General features: G+C 43.3%; 1 protein-coding gene across 1 annotated transcript in view; it reads right to left on the bottom strand.

Annotated features, from left to right (window-relative positions):
* Positions 1-21,809, bottom strand: part of PARVA (parvin alpha) — a 191,151-nt gene that overhangs the window by 10,905 nt on the left and 158,437 nt on the right. The window contains exons 11-12 of the mRNA XM_024119104.3: positions 19,241-19,342; positions 18,414-18,486 (exon numbers count right to left, since the gene is read on the bottom strand). Of these exons, the coding sequence (XP_023974872.1) occupies positions 18,414-18,486; positions 19,241-19,342 (175 nt within the window). The remainder of the gene's footprint in view (positions 1-18,413; positions 18,487-19,240; positions 19,343-21,809) is intronic.

Genomic DNA, 21,809 nt, shown 5'->3' with positions numbered 1-21,809 from the left:
ACTTTGTTTTAAAGTCTTTTTTTTTTTTTTTTTTTTTTTTTGCGGTACGCGGGCCTCTCACTGTTGTGGCCTCTCCCGTCGTGGAGCACAGGCTCCGGATGCGCAGGCTCAGCGGCCATGGCTCATGGGCCTAGCCGCTCCGCGGCATGTGGGATCTTCCCAGACCAGGGCACGAACCCACATCACCTGCATCAGCAGGTGGACTCTCAACCACTGTGCCACCAGGGAAGCCCTAAAGTCTATTTTGTCTTATATGAGTATTGTTACTCCTGCTTTGGTCTTTCCATTTGCATGAAATATTCTTCCTTCCCCTCACTTTCAGTCTGTGTGTATCTTTAGTTCTGAAGTGAGTCTCTTGTAAGCAGCATTTAGATGGGCATTTTTTTCTTTATCCAATCAGCCACCCTGTGTCTTCTTTTCTTTTTTTTAGAATGTATCTATCTATTTATTTATATTGAAGTATAGTTGATTTACAATGTGTTAATTTCTGCTGTACAGAAAAGTGATTCATATATATATATATATATATATTCTTTTCCATTATGGTTTATCATAGGATACTGAATAGACAGTAGGACCTTGTTGTTTATCCATTCCATATATAATAGCTTATCTCTGCTAACCCAAACCTCCCATTCCATCCCTCCCCCAACCCCCTACCCCTTGGCAAGCACAAGTCTGTTCTCTATGTCTGTGAGTCTGTTTATGTTTTGTAGATAGGTTCATTTGTGTCATATTTTAGATTCCACATATAAGTGATATCATATGGTATTTGTCTTTCTCTTTCTGACTTCACTTAGTATGATAATCTCAAGTTGTAGCCATGTTGCTGCAAATGGCATTATTTCGTTCTTTTTTATGGCTGAATAGTATTCCATTGTACATATGTAGAAAACAAAAATAAACAAATGGGACCTAATCAAACTTACAAGCTTTTGCACAGCAAAGGAAACTATATAAAAAAAAAGAATCTTGTTAATCTTGTATCCTGCTACATTGCTGAATTCATTTATCAGTTCTAGTAGTTTTTTTGTGGAGTCTTTAGGGTTTTCTCTATACAGAATCATGACATCTGCATATAATGACAATTTTACCTTTTCCCTTCCAATTTGGATACCTTTTATTTCTTTTTCTCATCTGATTGCTGTGGCTGGCTAGGACATTGCTGGTTTTGGTATCAGGATGATGGTGACTTCACAGAATGTCTTTGGGAGTATTCCCTCTTCAATTTTTTGGAAGAGTTTGAGAAGGATCGGTAAAAATTCTTCTTTGTATGTTTGGTAGAATTCACCGGTGAAGCCATCTGGTCCTGGACTTTTGTTTGTAGGGAGTTTTAAAATTACAGATTCTACTTCATCTCTAGTGATCGGTCTGTTCAAATTATCTGTTTCTTCTTGATTCAATTTTGGTGGGCTGTATGTTTCTAGAAACTTGTCCATTTCTTCTAGGTTGTCGAATTTGTTGGCATATAATTGTTCATAGTATTCTCTTATGGTTTTCTGTATTTCTGTGGTATGGGTTGTTGTGTCTCCTTTTTCATTTATTTTGTTTATTTTGGTTCTCTCTCTTTTCTTCTTGGTGAGCCTGGCTAGAGGTTTGTCAATCTTGTTTACCTTTCAAAGAACCAGCTCTTGGTTTTATTGATTTTTTTTCCTATTGTTTTTTAAAATTTAATTTTTTTTGGAGTATAGTTGATTTGCAATGTTGTGTTAGTTTCTGCTGTACAGCAAAGTGAATCAGTTACACATATGCATATATTCACTCTAAGATTCTTTTCCCATGTAGGTCATTACAGAGTATTGAGAAGAATTCCTCATGCTATACAGTAGGTCTTTTAATTATCTACTTTATATATAGTAGTGTGTATATGTCAATTCCAATCTCCCAGTTTATCCTTCCCCTCCTTTTCCCCCCCAGTAACCATAAATTTGTTTTCTACATCTGAGACTCTATTTCTGTGTTGTAAATAGGTTCATTTGTAACATTTTTTTAGATTCCACATATAAGCAATATATGATATTTGTTTATCTCTGTCTGACTTACTTCACTCAGTATGACAATCTCTAGGTCCATCCATGTTGCTGCAAATGACATTCTTTCATTCTTTTTTATGGCTGAGTAATATTCCATTGTATATATATATATATATATATATACACATATATATATACACACACACACACACACACACACACACACACACACACACCACATCTTCTTTATCCATTCCTCTGTCGATGGACATTTAGGTTGCTTCCATGTCCTGGCTATTGTAAATTGTGCTGCAATGAACATAGGGGTGCATGTATCTTTTTGAATTATGGTTTTATCTGGGTATATGTCCAGGAGTGGGATTGCAGGATCATATGGTAGTTCTATTTTTAGTTTTTTAAGGAACCTCCATACTGTTCTCCATAATAGTTGTACCAATTACATTCCCACAAACAGTGTAGGAGGGCTCCCTTTTCTCCACATCCTCTCTAGCATTTACTATTTGTAGATTTTTTTGATGATGGTCATTCTGACCACTGTGAGGTGATACCTCATTGTAGTTTTGATTGGCATTTCTCTAATAATTAGTGATGTTGAGCATCTTTTCATGTGCTTTTTGGCCATCTGTATGTCTTCTTTGGAGAAACGTCTATTTAGATCTTCTGCCCAGTTTTTGATTGGGTTTTTTGGTTTTTTTGGATATTGAGCTGCTTGAGCTGTTTGTATATTTTGGAGATTAATCCCTTGTCAGTTGCTTCCTTTGCAAATATTTTCTCCCATTCTGTGGGTTGTCTTTTCATGTTTATGGTTTCCTTTGCTGTGCAAAACCTTTTAAGTTTAATTAGGTCCCATTTGTTTATCTTTGTTTTAATTTTCATTATGAGGTGGATCAAAAAAAATCCTGCTGTGATTTATGTCAGAGAATGTCTATTGTTTTTTTAATCTCTATTTTATTTATTTCCTCTCTGATCTTTATTATTTCCTTCATTCTGCTGACTTTAGGTTTTGTTTGTTCTTCTTTTTCTAATTCTTTTAAGTGTAGGTTAGGTTGTTTACTTGATTTTTCTTGTTTTCTGAATAAGGCATGTGTTGCTATGAACGTTCCTCTGAGAACTGCTCTTGCTGCATCCCAAAGATTTTGGATGGTGTGTTTTCACTGTCATTTGTCTCAAGGTATTTTTAAATTTCCTTTCTGATTTCCTCGTTGATCCAGTGGTTTTTTAGTAGTACGTTGTTTAATCTCCATGTAATCATTTTTTTCTCATTTCTTTTTCTGTGGTTCTAGTTTCATGCTGGTGTAGTCAGAAAAGATGTTTGAGATAATTTCTATACTCTTAAATTTGTTGAGGCTTGTTTTGTACCCTAGTATGTGGTCAATCCTAGAGAATGTTCCATGTGCACTTGAAAAGAATGTGTATTCTGATTTTTTGGATGTCCTGAAAATATCAATTATGTATAACTGTTCTACTGTATCATTTAAGGTCTCTGTTACCTTATGAATTTTCTGTCTAGAAGATCTGTCCCTTGATGTGAGTGAGGTGTTAAAGTCTCCTACTATTATTATATTACTGTCATTTTCTCTCTTTATGTCTGTTAGTATTTGTTTTATGTATTTGGGTGCTCCTATATTAGGTGCATGTATGTTGGCAAGTGTACAATCCTCTTCCTGTATTGATCCTTTTATCATTATACAGTGTCCTTTTTATCTTTCTTTATAGCCTATGTTTTAAAGTCTATTTTGTCTGATATGAGAATTGTAACCTCTGTTTTCTCATTCCCGTTTGCTTGAAATATCTTTCTCCATCCCCTCACTTTCAATCTATGTATATCCTCTGCCCTAAAGTGGGTCTCTTGTAGGCAGCATATTGTAGGCTCTTTTTTTAAAAATCCACTCTGCTGCTCTGTGTGTTTTGATTGGAGCATTGTGTCCATTGACATTTAAGGTAATTATTGATATCTATTGCCATTTTAACATTTCTTTCCCATTGATTTTATATTTCTTCTTTGTCTCTTTCTTTTCTTTTTGTGGTTTGATGATTTTCTTTTGTATTATACTTATGTTCTCTCTTTTTTTTTTTTTTTTTGTGAATCTATTGTATGTTTTTGATTTGTGGTTAGCCTGTTTTTCAAGTATGTTAACCCCATCCTGTATCTACTCGCTTTAGACTGGTAGTCATATAGGCTCAAACACATTCTAGGAAATGAAAAAAAAAAGCTACATGTTCTTCCTCCCCCACATTTCATGATTTTGATGTCCTCTTTTACATCTTCATGTTCATCCTTTTGCTGTTCATTGTGGTTATCATCACTTTCACAGAAATTTTTTGATTTTTAAAAAATCTGTGTACACGCTTATTTAGGTGATTTGTTTTCCAATTGTGATTTTCTCTTTCCTATATATTCTTACTTCTTTTCTATTTATAGGAGACCTTTCAATATTTCCTTTAGGATAGGTTTAGTATTGCTGTATTCTTTTAGTTTTTGCTTTTCTGTGAAATTCTTTATCTCTCCTTCTATTCTAAATGATAATTTTGCTGGGTAGAGTATCCTAGGTTGCAGATTTTTCCCTTTCTGGACTTTGAATATATTTTTTTCCACTCCCTTCTAGCCTGAAACGTTTCTGTAGAGAAGTCAGCTGATAGCCTTATGTTCACTTGTAATGAACTCCTTTTTTTTCTTGCTGCCTTTAGAACCCTCTCTAACTTTTGCCATTTTTATTATAATATGTTTCAGCGTAGGTCTGTTTGGGTTTACCTTGTTTGGGACCCTCTGTGCTTCCTGTACCTGGATATGTTTCCTTCTTTAGGTCTGGGAAGTTTTCAGCCATAATATCCTCACATACATTTTCAATCCCCTTTTCTCTTTCTTCCCCTTCTACAATCCCTATTATGCATAGATTGGCATACTTTATATTATCCCATAGGTCTCTTATATTGCTTTCATTTTTTTAAAAAATTGGTCTTTCTGTCTGCTGTCCTGTGTGATTTTCATTATTCTATCTTCCAGGTCACTTATTTGTTCTTCTGCATTATTTATTATGCTATTCATTGCCTTTAGTCCAGTTTTTGCCTCAGCAAATGTGTTTTCTAATTTTTCTTGGTTCCTCTTTACAGTTTCTAGTTCCTTTCTACAGTACTTTGCATTTTTGTTGATAGCCTTTCCTAATTCCTTCATATTTTCTTTATCTCCTTTTTGAAATTGGTGTCTATTAGACTGAAGGGATCTGTTTCATCGTTTGTTCTTTCAGGGGAATTCTCTTGGTCTTGTAACTGGGAGTGGTTCCTCTGCTTCTTCATTTTACTTATACTTCTCTTATTCTGTGAGTTTAGGAGAAACAATTATCTACTGAGGTCGTGGAGGGCTATTTTTATGTGGAAGTGCCCCTGTGTAGCTTGTGTGGGTTTAGTATTTTTGGTGCAAGGGCTGTTTTTAGTATGGATGCCTGTCACCTCTTTCCTCAGTATGTGCTGGCCGTTATCCCCTTAATAGGGAATGTGTAGATGCAGCAGCTGGTGCCCAGTCATGGGGTTCTCAGCAGCGGTGGTGGCTCATGCATGTCCCCAGAGCATGTGATGGGAATGCAAGCAGTTCACAACCGCTCCTGAAATGGGGCAGCAGCAGTGGCAGCTTGTGACTGCTCCTGGAGCTCCTGTAGGCAGTGTCCTGCCACCTGAGAGCACATGCAGGGAAAGAGAGTGTAATGGTGGGTCCCACCCCTTCCCTTGCATGCCACCTGCACAATAGCTCCTTGCCTCTAAGGTGGCCCAGGCTTCCTCTGCATACACCCTCAGGTGTGTTGCACCAGACTCCAGCCCCTTCAGGCTCTTTCCATGCAGCCCATCCCAATCCTCTCCCCAGGTCTTATCTCCAAAGCCCGAGCTTCTGCACCCAGCCCACGCTTGCCCTGGCAGATGCACTGGGGAGAGGAGAGCAGTGGCACTGACCATCTGTGCAGGTGTCTCTGCGTTCTTTCTGCTTCAAACTGGTTCTTGCGTTCTCTTCCAAGGCTCTGAAGCTCTGTCCTGGCTGATGTCCCTACTGGTGAGGGGACTTCCCAGGGTGCAGGAAGCTTTCCTCTTTCAGAGCTCCCTCTCAGGGATGCAGGTCCCATTCGGATTCCTTTCTCACTTTCTTTTTTCTCTTTCTTTTTTCTTTTGTTCTACCCAGTTACATGGAGATTTTCTTGCCCTTTCAGAGGTCAGAGGTCTTCTGCCAGCATTTGGTAGATATTCTGTGAGAATCATTCCACATGTAGATGTACTTTTGATGTATTTGTGGCAAGAGGTGAGCTTCACATCCTGCTACTCCACCATCTTGATTGCTCCTTTCTGCTCTATGTCTTGTCTTCCTTCCTTCCTTCCTTCTTTCCTTTCTTTCTTTCTTTCTTTCTTCCTTCCTTTCCCTCCCTCCCTCCCTCCTTCCTTCCTTCCTTCCTTTATGGCTGTGTTGGGTCTTCGTTGCTGCGTGTGGGTTTTCTCTAGCTGTGGCGAGCGGGGTCTACTCTTCGTTGGGGTGTGCAGGTTTCTCACTGCAGTGGCTTCTCTTGTTGTGGAGTACGGGCTCTAGGCATGTGGGCTTCAGTAGTTGTGGCACATGGGCTCAGTAGTTGTGGTTTGTGGGCTCTAGAGCGCAGGCTCAGCAGTTGTGGTGCATGGGCTTTGTTGCTCCATGGCATGTGGGATCTTCCTGGACCAGGGCTCAAACCCGTGTCCCCTGCATTGGCAGGCAGATTCTTAACCACTGCACCAACAGGGAAGCCCTGCCCTATGTCTTGATTGGAGCATTTAGTCTATTGACATTTAAAGTGATTATTGATAGGTATGTACTTACTGCCATTTTGTTACTTGTTTTCTGGCTGCTTCTGTAGTTCTTCTCTGTTCTTTTCTTCTTTTAGTTTCTTCCCTTTTGGTGTGATGATTTTTAGTGGTATGCTTGTGTTCCTTTCTCTCTAGCTTTTGTGTATCTATTGTAGGTTTTTGATTTGTGGTTACTATGGGGTTCATATATGTTGACCTATAACTATGTGTAACTGACAGTCAAAGTTCAAACACATTCTAAAAGATCTACATTTTTTTACTCCCCTCCCCAACATTTTGTGTTTTTGATGTCCTATTTTACATCTTCATGTGTATTCTTTCACTGTTTGTTGCAGTTAAAATTGATTTTACAATTTTTTTGTCTTTTAATCTTCATGTTAGCTTATTTAATTGGTTGATCCCTCATCCTTTACTATATATTTGCTTTACTAGTGGGATTTTTCCTTTCCTATAGATACTTCTTGTATTAGCCTTCTATTTTCCACTTAGAGAAGACTCTTTAACATTTCTTTTAGGGTCATATTAGTATTGATGAACTCTTTAGTTTTGCTTGCCTGAGAAGTTCTGTATCTCTCCTTCAATTCTAAATGATAATTTTGCTGGGTAGAGTATCCTGGGTTGCAGGTTTTTCCCTTTCAGCACTTTAAATATAGCATACCACTCCCTTTTGGCCTACAAAGTTTCTGCAGAAAAATCAGCTGATAGCCTTATGGGTGTTCCCTGATATATATGAGTCTGTTTTCTTTCTTGCTGCCTTTAGAATTCTCTAACTTTTGCCATTTTAATTATGATATGTCTTGGTGTGGGTCTGTTTGGGTTCATCTAGTTTGGGACCCTCTGTGCTTCCTGTACCTGGATATCTGTTTTCTTCTTCAGGTTCAGGAATTTTTCAGCCATAATTTCATCAAATACATTTTGGACACTTTTCTCCCTCTTCTCCATCTGGGACCCCCCATAATCTGATTGATTTTTTTTTCATGCTTGATGTCCCAGAGGTCCCTTAAAGTGTTCTTATTTTTTTAAATTTCTTTTTATTCTTGCTGTTATGACTGGGTGATTTCCATTATTCTATCTTGCAGATCACTTATACGTTCTTCTGTATTACCTAGTCTGCTGTTAATTCCTTCTAGCATGTTTTTCATTTCATTTATTGTATTCTTCAGTTCTGACTGGTTCTTTTTTATATTTTCTAGTTCTTTATTAAAATTCTCACTGTATTAATCTATTTTTTTCAGTAATCCAGTTAGCATTCTTATTACTAATGCTTTGAACTCTTTATCTGATAAATTATTTTCATTTCATTGGTTGTTTTTCAGGGGTTTTCTCTTGTTCTTTCAATTGAAACAAATTCCTCTATCTTCTCCTTTTGCTTAACTTTCTCTGTCTCTATGAGATTAGGTGAAACAGTTACCTACTCTGGTCTTGAATGGGTGTCCTTGTATGGGAGTGACCCTATACAGTCTGCATGTGCCCAGTGGCTTTGGTGGGAGAGCTGGATCTGACATGAGCATGAGTCACATCTTCCCCCATGGTGTTCTGGCAGGTATCACATTGGAAGGAGGTGGGGCTGGAGATGAAGGGGCTATAGATCCAGAGCTAGGTGTGAGCTGGGCCTTCTGCTCTGCTCAGTGGCTGATATCACCCTATTTGGAGCAAGGTTGGGTCCCAAGTTGCTGAAGCAGAAGCCCTGAGGGTAGGGTCTGAACTGGCTCTGTTTCCCCTAAGTGTGTGCTCTCCCCCTCCCATCACTGGCACCCTCATCTCAGAGCACAGCAGTGCTGGATTGGGCACTCAGTGTGGGTCTGTGTGTGGGCCATGGCAGTCCCAGCCCTAGCTAGGGTCTCAGACTGCTTCTAATGCGCTGCCTCCATAAGCACCAGTAATGGGTTCTCCCGCCCCTTTCAGATGCTGTTCTATGTCTGAGCCAGCTCCATCCCTCACAACTGAGCACTCCCCTTGGCTACAGCAGCCCTTGCCTTAGTGTGGAGCGGCATCATGGAGCAAGTGGGGCTGGAGTGGGTACTCCACTCAGGCTGGGGCAGTTGGGGAAACCGGTCAGAGTCCCAAGCAGTTTCAATCTGCTTCCTCTGCTTGTTTTGGGAGCTAGCAAGTGTGTGTGTGCTCTTCATGAGAAGAGTCTAGGTTTCTTACAGCCCTCCTATTAGTCCCACTGATTGTCAAACCTAAGGGAACTCGTCTACCTGGTGTTAGACCTCAGGGCTGGCGTGCCCAATATGTGGCTCAAACTGCTCCCTCCCCAGGGAGATCTCTGTCCATGTAATTCCCCTCCTCTTCTGAGTTCCCTCCCAGGGGCACAGGTCCCTGATTGCTTCTCTTCCCTTCCTACCCGATTCTGTGTGGATCTTTCTTACAGTGTTGGTCGTACAAGAGTCTTTCTGCGAATCTCCAGTTAATTTTCAGTGAAAATTACTCCACATGTAGATGTATTTTTGGCGTTCATGGGGGGAGGTGAGCTCCGAATCCTTCTACTCTGCCATCTTGATATGTCTCCTCTGTTTTAATTTTAACGTCCACTAAAATTTGAAGGCCATCTTCACTACAGTGGGTTAAAGGCGTAAAGTCATTTAACGTCTCGGAATCAGTTTTCTCACTGGTAAAATTGGGTTTTATGAAAAACACCTGGAACATATGAAGGGCTCCCTAAATGGTAGTTTCCTTCCCACTTTCCCATCTTTGCCTAGTAGCAGAGCTGTTATGTATAGCTGTTAAGTCTATGCACTGCACAACTCCAAGGGGGGTACCATTCACAAAGATTAAGCCCTGCTCCTTGGCAAATCTGAGTTGCTTCTTCCTACAGGTGATCACCATGAGGTGGGCCTGGTGAAGTGGGGGCGGGGACTACAGTCAGAGACGCTACTTATTGTCTGTTCTTTTCAAGAAAACCAACAGCCACACAGGTAGTTCCAGGTAGGCCAGTGGGTAGGCCATCTCAGCTAGGAGAAGAGCTTTGGATTCCTGGGAATGATCTGTGACTCCCTGCAATATAGAGCCTCTTTAAAACCCTGGGCTAATAAATTACGTGATTAGCAAGTTAGCACTGCTCTGACCATTTCTCTGTGCTGGCCCAGTGTCCCTATCTGGGAGCAGGCAGTCAGGCTGGTAGGGCACCTGGATAGACAGCCAGAGCAGAGGCTGTCTGGCTGGCTGGGGCCAAGGAAGAGACAAATCAGACCCAAGACCACTCTGAGGAGAAAATGGCCTCTGGTCAAGGGGAAAGGGCTCTAGGTTTGCTCCTCTCACTCAGTGGCCTTAGTGACAATTCCCATCCATCAGAGGACCATCCGAAATGAGTCTGTGGTTCTTTAAAAGATGCATTAGTCTAGGAGGGAGAGGAACTCTGCTAATGCAGAAACCCAGGCTTTACACAAGGGGACATGGCCCTGTGTGGCCATGTCCTCCATGGACCCATTTGGGCTACCCCAGCCTGTCTCATCCCAGTCTGTCTCATCCCAGTCTGAGGGCCCTCCCTTCTCTGAAGTCTCTCTACCCCCATCTTTGAGTTCCCTGACCAAGGTGGGAAGAAACCTGGTGGCTCAGTGCCACCAGCTGGTGGGGGCTGGAATAAGTTGGGTGGCCACAGGCTGCCTACTCAGGGTAAGCCCACCCCTAAGATGTCCATCATGTTCCAGCCACCATCCCACCTCCAATGGATGTAGCTCATCCTCAGTCTCTGCCTTGCTCTCCTGTTTACTCCCTATTCCCCACTGAGACAGAATCCATCCTTTGGTATTGGTCATTTTCGTGGTGGCCTACTACCCTATCTGGTGATTTTGCCATATTCTTTACATATTAAAATTTTTTATATGACAAGCATCCAGAAAAGTACATTCAACATATATATGTTCAGTTTTAACCCTAAGATGTCCATCATGTTCCAGCCACCATCCCACCTCCAATGGATGTAGCTCATCCTCAGTCTCTGCCTTGCTCTCCTGTTTACTCCCTGGCCTGCTACCCTATCTGGTGATTTTGCCATATTCTTTACATATTAAAATTTTTTCATATGACAAGCATCCAGAAAAGTACATTCAACATATATATGTTCAGTTTTAAATACTTTTAAGGTGGTGGCCTACTACCCTATCTGGTGATTTTGCCATATTCTTTACATATTAAAATTTTTTATATGACAAGCATCCAGAAAAGTACATTCAACATATATATGTTCAGTTTTAAATACTTTTAAGGGAACCCTCACGTAACCACCACCCATGTCTCAGGTACGAACATTGTCAGTACCCTAGAAGCACCCCCTTCCTCTCTGCATTCAGGTCACAGCCCTCTCTCACCCTTCAAAGATAACCACAATCCTCACTTTTATCGTGATCACCTCCTTGCTCTTCTTCATAGTTCCACCAGCAACATATGCACCTTTAAACAGCAGACTGTAGTTTTGTCTATTTTTACACTTTATATAAATACTCATACTATGCATATTATTTTGATTTTTTTACTCAAAATCATGTTTATAGCATTCATCCTTTAAACAATTTCATTGAGGTATAATTTGTTTTATTGAGGTATAATTATTTTAGTATATTCTATCATTTTTCAAGAATGCTTCTCAATCTGTTATCTACTTCTGGTAAATATTCAGTGCCTTGAAATGCCTGTTTTTGATCATTTTGTCCAGTTTTACACTTGCTTTTTTTTGCAGAGGATAATCACTGACCTCTTCATGCTACAGTAACTAGACGTCTCTCACGCGATTTCTCAGTTCATTCTTTATTGTTGCCATTGTGTAATAATCCATGGTATGAATATACTCCAATTTATTTAGCTTGTTCCCTGGGGATGCGCTCTCCAGTTTAGTCTATCATGGATATTTTTGGACTAGGGTCCTAGTATATGGACATGCATACTTATGAGTGGAATTGCTGGTCATAGGGTATATTAGTTTTCTACTGCTGCTTTAACATACTACCACAAATTTGGTGGCTTAAAACAATCCAAATTTTTTATCTTACAGTTCTAAAGGTCAAAGTCCAAAATGGGTCTCACTGGGATAAAATCAAGGTATCAGCAGGGTTGTGTTCGCTTCTGGAGACACTAGGGGAGAATCTGTTTTCTTGCTTTTTCTAGCTTCTAGGGGCTACCAGCATTCTTTGGCTCATGGCCCCCTTTCATCTTCAAAGCCATCAATGGCTGGTTGAATCTGTCTCATGCTACATCATTCTGATGAGTCTTCTGCTTCCCTCTTCTCTTGTGATTACACTGGAACCACCCAGATGATCCAAGGTAATCTCTCCAGCTCAAGATCCTCAACTTAATCACATCTGTAAAGTCCCTTTTACCATGTAAGGTATTAACAGGCCCCAGGGATTAGGATGTGGACATTTTGGGGGAGGCCATCATTCTGCATTTAATACCACAGTGGTATTACAAATATTAAATGTATTGATAAGGGCAAACAGAAACAGCAGTTTTTGTACATCCTTGTTAATACTTGATATTATCAGAGTTTAAAATTTTTGCCACTGGTCTGTACACTATCCCTAAGGGAATGGGGAAGGGAAGTTGAACCATTTCCCATATTTCCAGCCACTGACCAAATCATTCCACAAATAGTATTGATCGTCTACAACTACGCTGCCTTCACCTGCCTGGATTTTCAGCATTGTTTTAAGTAGCTTGGTCCCAGCTATTTGACTCCTTGTATTTTAGATATTCCATCAGCCTGCTGGCTGTCTTACATGCAGACTTCATTCCTGCCTTGTAGTAAGTTTCTTCTAGTCCCCACCTGTCTGTTGTGCTGGGGTCTTAACCATACCCAATGATGAGTCTACTTGAATGATGATAACAGAGTAGGCATGTGCATTTGAAGACACATGATATGATACCCTAAATAGAAAGCCACCAGCTTCATGCCAATATGTCAACTGCTCCACTGGCCATGAACTTGCTGCTAACACTTGGCTTACACTAATTGGGGTACTAAAAGGTTATGAAGTCTGGGCAGCAAAAGTCATCTGAAATGGAAACCCAAAGCTTCCAGGGGATTTCAAGGTATAACAGAGCTTTGAGTGTCAAACAGCATGGCAGAGGATGCATTTTCCTGACCTTAAAAACATTTGCCATGAAAAATGCCTCTACCACATCCAGTTTGATGTTGAAACAAACACCTCAAAGAATTACTCAGATTAGCCCCTTTTGAAAGTCTGCAGCATTTACTACTGAATTTCACCTCCCAGTTAGAAGCAGAGAAACAAGAATGCTGGGGTATACCTCTCACCAAGTATGGTCTCACAAAATACCATCTCAATTCTCCTTTATGCACTGGAAATTTTCAGCATGGACATGGTGCCCAGTATAATAGCAAATAAAATACGTGTTTTTCCATTCATATTGGTCAGGAAATTTCATATTAAGCAGTTTAATATTTATACAAGAAATGTCATCTATATACTGAAATATCCCTATAAATTAATTGATATTGGGAAAACTGTCTTAAGGGAAATAAATGCTTGAAAACTGAAGTATCAGAAGAAGTACTTCCAGTCTGTAACCAGGAAGTTTCATATTAAGCAGTTCAAGAAAACAGACACAGAAATGCTGGCTGGACTATCCTGCTATGTCTCTCCTACCCAGAAGCAGGGTGCTTATCAGCTGGCCACAGGACACTCAGGGTCTACTTCTAAAGGCATTAGGATGGCTACAGTGGCCTTGCGGGGAGACAACCCCGTGAGGGACAGCAGCCTTGCTAGAGGTCCTCCTCTGGCAGTGACCAGGTGCTTAGAACAAGGTGATGATGAATGACACTAAGGGATTGGCTTTTGTTAACCAGAGCTGATAGTTACTGAGGTCTGGAAAGAGTCATGAGACAGGGACCAACCAATGTCTTCACAATTGACCTCTCTCCTCCAGTCTTCCTGCTTTCTTCTCCAGCTTCATGGGTAAAGGCATTCCCACAAGATATTGTCCCTAACCCTTCCCTTTTCTCTACATGCTTTCCTGTTATACACCAAGAGAGAATGGAACAAGTGGAAGACTTGCAGTGATATAACCACAGCCCTGATCTTCTACCCGAACTCCAATTCTGCTTGTGTCAATGCCTAGGTGTCAACCTCAAGGTTTCCAAAGCTGACACTCTTGTGTCCCCTCCCAAGCTTGTTTTTCCTCCTAGGTTCCCCAGTACTGCTGATGGCGCCCCACATCTAAATATCTGTTCTTCACACTGCCTTCCAAGTCATCTCTCTGGAATAGAGCTCTGATTACATCACTCACCTGCTCAAGAAACTTCAATGACTCCTACTGCCCACAGAATCAAGTCCAAACTTGCTGCCTTGGCATCAAGTCCCTCCAGGACTTGCTTCACTGTAATCAACTATTATTCAATTCATACTCTTAATATTCCAGCCAAATAGGTAACTGCTATATACTCATTATTAGGTGTCAGGTGCTGTGCATCAGACATCATCACATTTAATCATATAATGTGCATGTCCCTAGGATTTCCACTTTTATAGACATGAAAAATATGACCAGTAAGTTGCCCAAGGTTGGTGGGGTAGGGACTGGACCAAGGTCTGTCATGGCTTAGCCACATGCTTGGCTGTCTCATAAGCTAAGCCCTTCCCCATTCCCCAGGCAGGACATTTGCTCACATGGCCATCCTGTCTGGGATGCTTACTCCTCTATCCTAATGTCTAAATACAAAAGCCCTGGGGGAGAGGAGACAAGATGGAGGAGTAGAAGGACATGAGCTCACCTCCTCTTATGGAAATACCAAAATCACAACTAACTGCTGAATAACCACCAACAAAAAAATGTTGGAACGTACCAAAAAAGATACCCTACATCCAAAGACAAAGAAGAAGCCACAATGAGATGGTAAGAGGGGCGTAATAATGATAAAAACAAATCCCATACATGCTGGGTGGGTGACCCACAAACTGTAAAATAATTATATAACAGAGGTTCTCCTACAGGAGTGAAAGTTCTGAGCCTCACATCAGGCTCCCCAGCCTGGGGATCTGGCAATAGGAGGAGGAGCCCCCGGGGACTCTAGCTGTGAAGGCCAGCAGGGTTTGATCACAGGAATTCCACAGGACTGGGAGAAACAAACTCCACTCTTGGAGGGTACACACAGGGTCTCGAGTGCACCAGGACCCAGGGTAAAAAGCAGTGACCACATTAAGAGACTGGGCCAGACTTACCTGCTCGTATTGGAAGGTCTCCTGCGGAGGCGGGGGATGGCTGTGGCTCACTGTGGGGACAAGGACACTAGTGGCGGCAGTTCTGGGGAGTACTCACTGGCGTGAGCTCTCTTGGAGGACACCATTTTCTCACCAAGACCTGGCCCCACCCAACAGCTTCTAGGCTCCAGTGCTGGGACGACTCAGGCCAAACAACCAACAGGGTGGGAACACAGCCCCACCCATCAGCAGACAGGCTGCTTAAAGTCTTCCTGAGTAAACAGCTGCCCAATAAACACACCCCCTGACACAGCCCTCCCCACCAGAGGGACAAGACCCAGCTCCACCCACCAGTGGGCAGGTACCAGTCCCTCCCACCAGGAAGCCTGCAGAAGCCTCTTAGACAGCCTCATTCATCAGGGGGCAGGCAGCAGAAGCAAGAAATACAACGCTGCATCCTGCAGAACAGAAATCACAATCACAGAAAGACAAAATGAGAGGGCAGGGGAATATGTCCCGGATGAAGGAAAAAGATAAAACCCCAGAAGAATAACTAGTGAAGTAGAGATATACAATCTACCTGAAAAAGAATTCAGAGTAATGATAGTAAAGATGATCCAAGATCTCGGAAAAAGAATGGTGGCACAGATCGAGACAATATAAGAAGTGTTTAACAAAGACCTAGAAGAACTAAAGAACAAACAGTTGAACAATACAGTAAGTGAAATAAAGAATACACTAGAAGGAATCAATAGCAGAATAACTGAGGCAGAAGAACAGATAAGTGACCTGGAAGACAGACTGGTGGAAATCACTGCCATGGAACAGAATAAAGAAAAAAGAGTGAAAAGGAATGAGGACAGTCTAAGAGACCTCTGGGACAACATTAAATGCAGCAACATTCACACTATAGGGGTCTCAGAAGGAGAAGAGACAGAGAAAGGGCCTGAGAAAATATTTGAAGAGATAATAGTTGAAAACTTCCCTAACATGGGAGGGGAAACAGTAACCCAAGTCCAGGAAGCACACAGAGTCCCAGACAGGATAAACCCAAGGAGGAACACACTGAGACACATAGTAATCAAACTGACAAAAATTAAAGACAAAGAAAAAATATTAAAAGCAATAAGGGAAAAGCAGCAAATAATGTACAAGGGAACTCCCATAAGGTTATCAGCTGATTTCTCGGCAGAAACTCTGCAGGCCAGAAGGGAGCGGCATGATGTATTTCTCAGGCTCCCTAACTTCAGACTATACTACAAAGCTACAGTCATCAAAACAGTGGGGTACTGGCACAAAAACAGACATATAGATCAATGGAACAGGACAGAAAGCCCAGAAATAAACCCATGCACCTATGGTTAATCTATGACAAAGGAGGCAAGACTATTCAATGGAGACAAGACAATCTCTTCAATAAATGATGCCGGGAAAACTGGACAGCTACATGTAAACAAATGAAATTAGAACATTCCTTAACACCATACACAAAAATAAACTCAAAATGGACTAAAGATCTAAATTTAAGACCAGATATTATAAAACTCTTAGAGGAAAATACAGGCAGAACGCTCTTTGACATAAATCGCAGCAATATCTTTTTTGATCTGTCTCCTAGAGTAATGGAAGTAAAAACAAAAATAAACAAATGGGACCTAATTAAACTCAAAAGCTTTTGCACAGAAACAGAAACCATATACAAAACGAAAAGACAAAGAAAAGACAAAGAATGGGAGAAAACATTTGCAAATGATGTGACCGACAAGGGATTAATCTCTAAAATTTACAAATAGCTCACGTGGTTCAATATCAAAAACCAAACAAACAAACAACACAATCAAAACATGGGCAGAAGACCTAAATAGACATTTCTACAAAGAAGACGTACAGATGGCCAAGAGGCACATGAAAAGATGCTCAACATCGCTAACTATTAGAGAAATGCAAATCAAAACTACAACGAGATATCACCTCACACCAGTCAGAATGGCCATCATCAAAAAGTCTACAAACAGTAAATGCTGGAGAGGGTGTGGAGAAAAGGGAACCCTCCTACACTGTTGGTGGGAATGTAACTTGGTACAGCCACTGTGGAGAACAGTGTTCCTTAATAAACAGAGATTCTTTAAGAAACTAAAAATAGTGCTACCATATGATCCAGCAATCCCACTCCTGGGCATATATCTGGAGAAAAACATGGTTCGAAAGGATACATGCACCCCAATGTTCACTGCAGCACTGTTTACAATAGCCGTGACCTGGAAGCAACCTAAATGTCCATCGATAGATGAATGGATAAAGAAGATGTGGTACATATATACAATGGAATATTGCTCAGCCATTAAAAAGAATGAAATAATGCCATTTGCAGCAACATGGATGGACCTGGAGACTATACTAAGTGAAGTCAGTCAGACAGAGAAAGACAAATATCATATGATATTGCTTATATGCAGAATCTAAAAAAAAATTATACAAATGAACTTATTTACAAAACAGAAACAGACCCACAGACTTAGAGAATGAACTTATGGTTACCAGGGGAAGGGTGGAGGGAAGGGATAGATTGGGAGTTTGGGATTGACACGTACACAATGCTATATTTAAAATAGATACCAAACAAGGACCTACTGTATAGCATAGGGAACTCTGCTCACTATTCTGTAATAACCTAAATGGGAAAAGAATTTGAAAAAGAATAGATACATGTATATGTATAACAGAATCACTTTGCTGTACACCTGAAACTAACACAACATCGTTAATCAACTATACTCCAATATAAAAGAAAAAAGAAAAAGAAATACAAAAGCCCTACCTGGTCCTTCCAGTTTAGCCCAAGTCTTACCACCTCCCCCTACAAATGCACACATTGCTTCAAGCGCAAGCACGGGAGGGCTGCTGGAGCATTTTGCTCCTTTTGTATTTTTTTCAGCCATAACGTTTGCAACCTAAACCTGACAAATCAAACCTTGTCCTTGAGCAGAGTTGGAGCAAGCAAAGGGCAGAAAAGGGAATTATTCTCAGAGTAGAGCTGCCTGTGATGACCCCTGCATCTTCCCCCTGCCTACCTGGCAGATAGCTCTTGGGCAGGTCAGCACCCTATCCAGGCACAGAAGAACCTGGAAACCAGGCCAGGCCAGTTCTTGCAGCAGCACCTCTGCTCTGTGACACGTCTGCATGGGCCCTTATCCCTATGATCCCATGTGTGGGATTTCAGGTTCTTTTTTTTTTTTTCCCTGAGGCTGTGCGATCTGCAGCTAGCAAAGGATGCCCAGGACTGAGCAGCTGCACCCTGTCCCACCGTCCCCTGCAAATGGCAAAGAAGGCTTCAGAAAAGATAGTCTCCCCTCTGGTATCAAACATGAGCCTTGCTCTGTGCCCTGAAAACTTGTGTGCAGGGGAGGGTCTTGCCATATTGTCACCAACCCAGGGAAGAGCAAAGTACCTTCTGGCCGTGGTTTTGGCTTTTCCAATCCTCCGTCTTGCATGAGCTCAAAGGCAAAGGAGACGTTCAAGACCTGGAGAGAGAAAGGCAGTGCATGAGGTGCTGCACACTCATTCCTGGACCCTTGGGGCTCCCTGTGACCTGCTCCTGGAAAGTGAAGGAACCAGTACTGTAGCCGGTGCGGCAGGGGCTGAGCTAAAATGAGGTCATTTTTTGAAGGACAAATGAGGCTGCCAAACCGGGCCGGCCATGCGGAGTGTGAGCCAGGCCCAGCCTGCTGTTGGTGAAGCACTCCCAGAGGAGTTAAAAATCCTCTCCCTGTCTTACTGTGTTCTTGTGTCACTGCCAGGACTGTAAACTCCGGGACATAAGTGCCCACAGTTGAAAGGATCAGACAGCAAGACATGTTCAAGAGGCAGAGAAGGGTTTCTGCTTGGGACCAAATGCCCCTTGTCTAGCGGGTGGGCTGAGGAAGCCTGTGAGAGGCATCAGAAATCGGCCGCGTGCCGGCCTCAGGTCTGACCAGCCTTGCAGCCACTTTCCCTGTCACCTCTGGGGAGAGATGAGGCCGGGCTGTGGCCCCAGGCAGGCGCATACGGCCAGGGGACCAAGGTGCAGGAGAGGGAAAGCTGTTCAGGGTGCTCAGTGGCCTGTAGGTAGCTGCGTCTCAGCTCAGCTGTGCATCACAATGAGCCCCCCCATCCAACCACCGAAGACTCTGGGCAGAGGGGAAGCCGCCGCCTCTTCCCCAGATGGCCCCAGCAGAGGTGTGGGCAGATGGGTCGGGCATGTGGGCTGGGGCCTCCCGTGAGGTCACCTCCCCTAACCTTCTGTTCAAAGCTGTCCGGGGTCAGGAAGAAGCTGTGCAGGGGCACGAAGTAGCCTTCCAGGAGCCCCATGAGCAGCACCAGGTACACCCCATCTGCAAACTGGAGGGAGAGAGACAGGTGAAGGCACCGGGCCCCTGAGCGCCCCAGCCCAGGCCCTTCCAGGGGCACATCAGCTTCCGTGTTGACCCCCACAAAGGCTATATCCCCAGGCAGGCTGCTGGCAGCAGGTCAGGAGCAGTAGCCCCAGGCAGGAAGGTCTGCTCTGCAGCGGGCCTGCCCCGTGTCTGGCTGGTCCAGCACAGAAGCCACAAGCCCATGGTCCTGATCTCAACTGGTCCAGTATTTCTTGAGCACCGACTATGTACCAAGCCCTGATCTGGCACAGGGACCACAGAGGTGGGTCAGGTGTGGCCCCTGCCCTGGAGGAACTCATGGTACAGTGGCGAGACTGTTGTGGAGGAAATGTAGCCGCTGCTCTGATGGAGGGAAGCATGCAGGCCTGCATGAGACTGACAAAGGTCACTCATCCCACTGAAGGCAACAGGGAAGACTTCTGGAGCAGGCGCTGCCTGGGTGGAGACATGAGGGATGAGCCGGAGTTAGCTAGGGAGTGCAGGGGAAGGGGAAGGGGATGTCCAAGGCCAACGGCATGAGGCTACTAGGGCGACTTCTGCTTTATGAACAGGGAAAGATCTAGTGTCATACCGGCCTGGGCATTCTCCCCTCTCACCCTCGCCTTATTACTGCTCGAGAGGCAGCACAGTATAGCTGTTAGGAACGTGTGCTCTGGAGCTGGCCTCTAGCTCTATCGCTTATTAACTGAGCGACTTGAGCAAGTTACAGAGCTTCTCTGTGCCTCATTTTTCTCACCTGTAAAATGGGGACAATAATAGTACAGTATCTAATTCATAGGGTTGTCATGCGGCCTAAACCAGTAAATATGTGTAAGGTGCCTAGAACACTGCCTTGGTGTGTAGGCAACACTTAACACATACTAACTACTGCTATTTCTATCCGGGAAGACAACAAAGCAGTCAGGATGCAATGTACTGGCTCTTGCTGACAAAGCACAACTGTGTGCTCAGGGCCATGGCAAGAGGCTTAGAGCTGGTCCCTTCCATCAAGGACAGTAGAGAACCTGGTCTGAGGAAGAGCAGCTGCCTAGGCCAAGCAGAGGGGTGCAGGCCTTCTGCTCAAGAGCGGGGAAGGTATGTGTGCGCTGGACAACCGAGGCAGGCGCTGCAGCGACAGTGGGTACCTGTGGGATGAGGGAAATTTGAAAGGAGTAGGTGTCCTGGGTATGGAGAATGGCCTGAGCAAAGTTACAGAGGTCTGATATCCTAGAACCTTGCAAAGGAGGCAGGGCCATCAAATATTTGTATAAACAACAGTTACTAGAGTTCACAAGAGGCCAAATTTCTTGGAATCATCTTAGGAAACTTTAAAAATACTAGACGGAATTAGTATTCTGTCTGGGCTGGGCCCAGTGTCTGAGCTCTGCTGGGTGACTGATTGGTGGGCCTGTGACTCAACCTTGGTTATGGACAAACAACCTGGAGCACGAACTTGACCTAGAAGCAGCTTCCTCCCTGTTTCCGTCCATCTGGCTGGTAGGGCCTGAGCATGACTCATCCCAGGCCACCCCAGGGTGGACAATGGGAAATAGACCCCAGCAACCGTGTCAAAATCACGGCCCCCCCATGGAACTAGTTAACTAGGCCTAATTCTGGCTGTGGCTGGAATGGGTTGAGAATGAAAGAAACTAATCTGTCAACTCAGGGGAGCACCCTGGGTTAAGGTCAGGGTTACTCACAGCTGTGAGTACCACTGACCTAGACTGCTCCCACCCCTGACTGCTGGTTCCAATGACTTGGTGGTAAAACTCGCAGATAGACACCAGATATGCTCGGCAGAGACCCCCTTCCCTGCCCATGGGGAAGGGAGAGCTCATTCCAGCCCTCTCCAGGAATCATCGCTTCTGCAGCGCGTTCCCTATCTCCTGAAGAGCATATGAAGCTGCCTCCGGAGTCCAGACACACCCAGGCAGATCTCAGTCACAGACCCGGGCATTGCCTTTAAAAATAATAGGAGGTGCCCCTGTGTTCAAAAGAAAACCACACTTTAGAAGTTCATCACGAATGAAAAGAGGTTGGGAAACAGGATACATTACACGGTAGAAAGATTATACCTAATAAAGATTAGTTATTAATTATAAAGCGAGGGGTAGGGGGGAGGAGATTTACAGTAGGGAAATCTGGGGGATGCCCACTTAGCCAAGTGGTCAAAGTTACCACCACCAGGAACAGAACTGATGGAGAAAAGTGCCTGAGAAGGGACTTCCCTGGTGGCACAGTGGTTAAGAATCCGCCTGCCAATGCAGGGGACATGGGTTCGATCCCTGGTCCGGGAAGATGCCACATGCCACAGAGCAACTAAGCCCGAGAGCCACAACTACTGAGCCTGAGCTCTAGAGCCTGCGAGCCACAACTACTGAAGCCCACGTGCCTAGAGCCTGTGCTCCGTAACAAGAGAAGCCACCGCAGTGAGAAGCCCGTGCACCGCAACA

This window comes from Physeter macrocephalus, chromosome 16, assembly GCF_002837175.3.
Source record: "Physeter macrocephalus isolate SW-GA chromosome 16, ASM283717v5, whole genome shotgun sequence".
Classification (NCBI taxonomy): Eukaryota; Metazoa; Chordata; class Mammalia; order Artiodactyla; family Physeteridae; genus Physeter; species Physeter macrocephalus.
Note: the sequence above shows the minus strand (reverse complement) of the source record. Positions and strands in the feature narration are given on the sequence as shown.